At 29.1% G+C, this 4,458-nt stretch overlaps 1 protein-coding gene across 1 annotated transcript; it reads left to right on the plus strand.

The window, feature by feature from the left end:
* The first annotated feature begins 2,606 nt into the window (after window positions 1-2,606).
* Cpr30F (Cuticular protein 30F) lies at window positions 2,607-3,331 on the plus strand. Its single transcript, XM_065500271.1, has 2 exons — window positions 2,607-2,615; window positions 2,705-3,331. Exons 1-2 carry the CDS (start codon window positions 2,607-2,609, stop codon window positions 3,101-3,103), a joined length of 408 nt encoding a protein of 135 aa, XP_065356343.1. The 3' UTR covers window positions 3,104-3,331.
* The last annotated feature ends 1,127 nt before the right edge of the window (window positions 3,332-4,458 follow it).

A 4,458-nucleotide genomic window follows, 5' to 3' on the forward strand; every position in this document is an offset into this window, starting at 1 on the left:
CCATAATTAGATTAATATTAATAAACGGCCCAGCGGGGTTATAGGTATTGCTGAGTACATTACAAATTGTGTCTTAAAATTTCAGAAACGCCCTCAAATTCAGAAGTTATTCTAAAAAAATCGTTTTCAGTGATGTTCGTTTTAACGGATTTGGAAAGAAAACTGATTACGCTTTAAAATGTCGTGATTTTTTTGATACATTTTGATAAAAGTATTGTTTTCGTTAAGATTATCAAAAAAAAACTTTATCAACTTTTTTGAATTTAGTAGCTTTTCATTGCATATTTTGATATGAAAGCTTATACAAATTTATATCAATGTATGTATAAAAAAAATTAGTTCTTAACAAAACGTGGTTTTAATTTTTCAAAAAAAAAGGTTTTCATAAAAAAAATTAAATAAATCATTGTTGAATTTGAAAAATTACGAAAAAAAAGTTAAGAAAATTACACAATTTCTTGAAATATGCATTTCATGCATAATTCTTTATCTCTCCATAATTGTTTTAAATTTTTAAATCGGTCTAAAATTGAGTGAATTATGGGAACTAAAGTACAACGACCTACCCTAAAACAGTTTTGTTTTTTCAAAATAAATAAGATTTTGAGGGTGTTTCAAAATCTTTGAAGACGGTTTTAGTATGTACTAGGGTATTCGAATTATTCGATTTTTCTCTTGTTCGTATAAAACGAATAATTCGAATAAGAGATTTTAACTTGTTCGAATAATTCGATCACACGTTTAAAATTAATCGAATTATTCGAATAATTTAAATTTTTTTAAAAAACTAAAGAATGAAGTTTTGTTGTCGGTTTTTTAATATTTTATTGTTAAAGAAAAACAAAAAATAACGTTAAAGTTAACAATTCAAGTATTGATAGTGTTAAAAAACATTCGAAAGTTTCCGTTTTGGAGCTATGCTTTATACAATATAAACGTATTAAGAACTTTTTTATGTCGTTCATTAATTCGGGTTTTAAATTGAGTAACTAATTCTTTAGTAAATTAATTACTCACTATTTTTAAATTATTTATAACAAATTGTATTATACATCAAGCTCTTTCAACGTTGCCGAATCTTTGCTTAATAAAGTGGTCTTGGGGAGTTACACAATAAAGGGAATCTGTCCAAAGTTTGAAGTTTGATATCTTGTCAGTGAATGTGGCTAATTTGAAGTCAGACAGTGCATGATGACGCATTTACAAATAGGCAAAAAGTTTATTACCATGTTAGACAAAAATGTTCAACGATGTTCAAAATCTTGTATAAGACGAACTCCATGCTTTTCATGCAACAAAACGTTAGTTTGCAATATTTGTGTTTATCATTCGATTTATTAAATATTTTGCAACACTTACGTACGCGGTTAATATCATCACTTATGTATATACATATATTTTAAGATCATGGTCTTCATCTATTTCAATGTAATCATTATAAATGTCATCCTCAATATCACTTTCGACGACCGTTTCAAAATCACATTCTCCATCACATTCAACTCCACTTTAATCTAAGTTAAAATTTTGATTATTAATTGCGATTCTTCTAATATTTCGCCAGCTAAATAACAAATACTTTATTCCGTACCTTTTATTATCATTGGTTCAAGTCCTAAGTTAAAAATTTTGAAAGATTTGTTCTTAGAATTGTAACTTCTTGCAGTAATATTTATATATTTATAGAAGGAGCTATCGGAACACTCATCTACAGTGATCGAAAATCCCTTTGTCTTTAGTTATTTGTCGAATTTCAGAAACAATACAATTTTTGTGAGTCATTATTACTTATTTAAATTTGAAATTATGAAAAATTTTAAGCAATTTAATAAATAAAATATATATGAACATTTATTCTTTTTATTCGATTATTCTACATAAAATTGTTCGAATTATTCGTTATTCGAAAATGGCCATTTTTAAATTGTTCGAATAATTATTCGTAAGAAATTATTCGATTAATCGAACGATCATTAGTCGAATGAATACCCTAGTATGTACTCAACTAGGCCTACAATCTACATTATGTCGCTTTTCAAGTTCTTACAAAAAGTGTTTTTGTAGCAGAGTGTAATTTTCGTAATTGGATAATCTTTCACATTCATAGTTATTAATTGATTAAAAATTCAGTGAAATTTAAAAATAAAAACGTAATACATGCTGTTCTGATTAATTTCACAATATTATTTCCTTTTTTCAGCATTGCATCATGTAAACTGTAACACCTTGTTAGCATTGGATATACTTGGAGTAGAGTGTTAATAATACCGCACAACCACATACGCATGTTTACACATTCACAGACGCAAATATTTCGCTTACGCACTATGGGGGCCTATTGAAATTGACCGGCCGGCCACACCATACGAATCCAAGCACCAGATCTAAATGATACGAACAAACCATTTCATATATAAATGTCTGCATCTAATTGACAAAAATCGTAGTTCACCTCAGGAGTTTCAAGTGATACAACAAACCAACAAGCAACAAATACCTTGCGTTGTCAAAAGAAATATTAAACACCAGCCGCAAACACTACAGAGTAATTTTTTCTTAAAATAAAACTTTTTTTTAAGTACAAAACAACACAAATTATATTAAATATGTTCAAAGTAAGTAAAAAAAAAGAATTAAGCAAGGATTAAATGAAGAACGAAAAAAAATTAAATTTTATTAAATGATTATTTATTCTGCTCCACAGTTATTTGGTCTTTTACTTGTTGGTGTAAGTGCCGTCCTTGCAATTGAATATCCTTTGTTGCATCAATCAGCTCTAATTAAGAAGACAGTTGAAATTGAAGCTCCTGCCCATTATGACTTCTCATATTCGGTACATGACGAACACACCGGTGATGTGAAGAGCCAGACAGAATCTCGCAAGGGAGACGTTGTACATGGCCAGTACACTTTGATTGATGCTGATGGCTACTTGCGTACCGTCGACTATACCTCGGATGCCCACAATGGTTTCAATGCTGTTGTGCGTCGTGATCCTTTGGGCCACAAAGTGAAAGCTATTGCCCCCATTGCCAAGGTATTAGTGGGAGCACCTAAATTATTGGCTGCACCCAAATTTGCCCTACCTTTGGCATACCACTAAACACCTGAAAACTAAGCATCCTATAAATAAATGACGACTTTTAAAACATTCATACTCGTACATCGAATCAATCAACCAACCAACCAATCAACCAACCATTGCGCCCACGTAAATATCACATTTATACAATAAGAACTGCTTGCTTACCATTATAATTTTTTGTTTCTTAATTAAATTAATTTAAATTGTATAGAAAAAACAAAAATTAAAACGAAAAATGTAACAATATTCTAATCTGAGATTGTACTCTTAAGTTTACTTTACGACATACTTTATGTTTATATTCTCATTTAGCCATTACTAAAGCGAATGCCATCTATAGACGACACTCCTTTCCAACTCCCAACATACAGAAGCAATTTTGAATCCTTTTCGTACAGAATATCCTATATCCCAATTCCATCCTTTCCATACACACATGATGATCTCTTTCTGTTCTGTTCTTAATTATCGTATTTCCAATTATTCCTTCCGCAACACTTCTGCTCTTCGACCACACCGAAATACTAGATGGGAACTGCAAGTTGTGTCGTTTTACATTGGCATTAATTTTGATGTGTCTTTTATTTTATTTCAATCATATTGTAAATATTTCATTTTGTGTTAATTATTAATCTAATTTACTACATACTTTATACAACAAACATTTATTTGTACATAAACCCATACATGCACTCAAACAAATCACAAACAATTGTATATGTGTGCAATGTACAAATTCACACACACATGCCATATAAATTGCAAAAGAGCATTTTACAAATGAATAAAAATTTAAAATGCAACTTAAAAAACTGTTATTATTTTTACTCGTTTTTATAATTCTCGCATTGTTTAACGGTGCTTTTAAAATATTGTCTTAGAAATGAAAAGCATACTTTCAGGCTTGTCAAATTTAATGAAGCAACTGAACATTTATTAATGAACAATGTACAGAAATATTAATACATGCTACGCAATTTTTGATTGAAATTGAGAACATTATACACGATTTTCAGAAAATTCCAAATGAAATTGAGAATTTCAAATTGAAATTGAGAAAAATCAAATGTAAATTGAGAATTTCAATTTGAAATTCGGAAAATACCAATTGAAATAGAGAATGTCAATATGAAATTTTGAAAAATTAATATAATTCAGAGCATGGCAGAATCAACCAGGCACAATTATTAGGGAGAGTTGTCAATATTTACCCCTATAACGTCAAACTCTGGATGTTATTACTTTATGTTTTGATTTGTGCGCGTTTTTAGAAATTTTTTGCGTTAAACTTTATTTTTTCACATTTCTATTTCGTAAAATTAATTTTACAAAATAAATAAACTTTTCAAATTGATTTTTTTCAACAAAACTGG

Source organism: Calliphora vicina, chromosome 2 (assembly GCF_958450345.1).
Source record: "Calliphora vicina chromosome 2, idCalVici1.1, whole genome shotgun sequence".
Lineage (NCBI taxonomy): Eukaryota > Metazoa > Arthropoda > Insecta > Diptera > Calliphoridae > Calliphora > Calliphora vicina.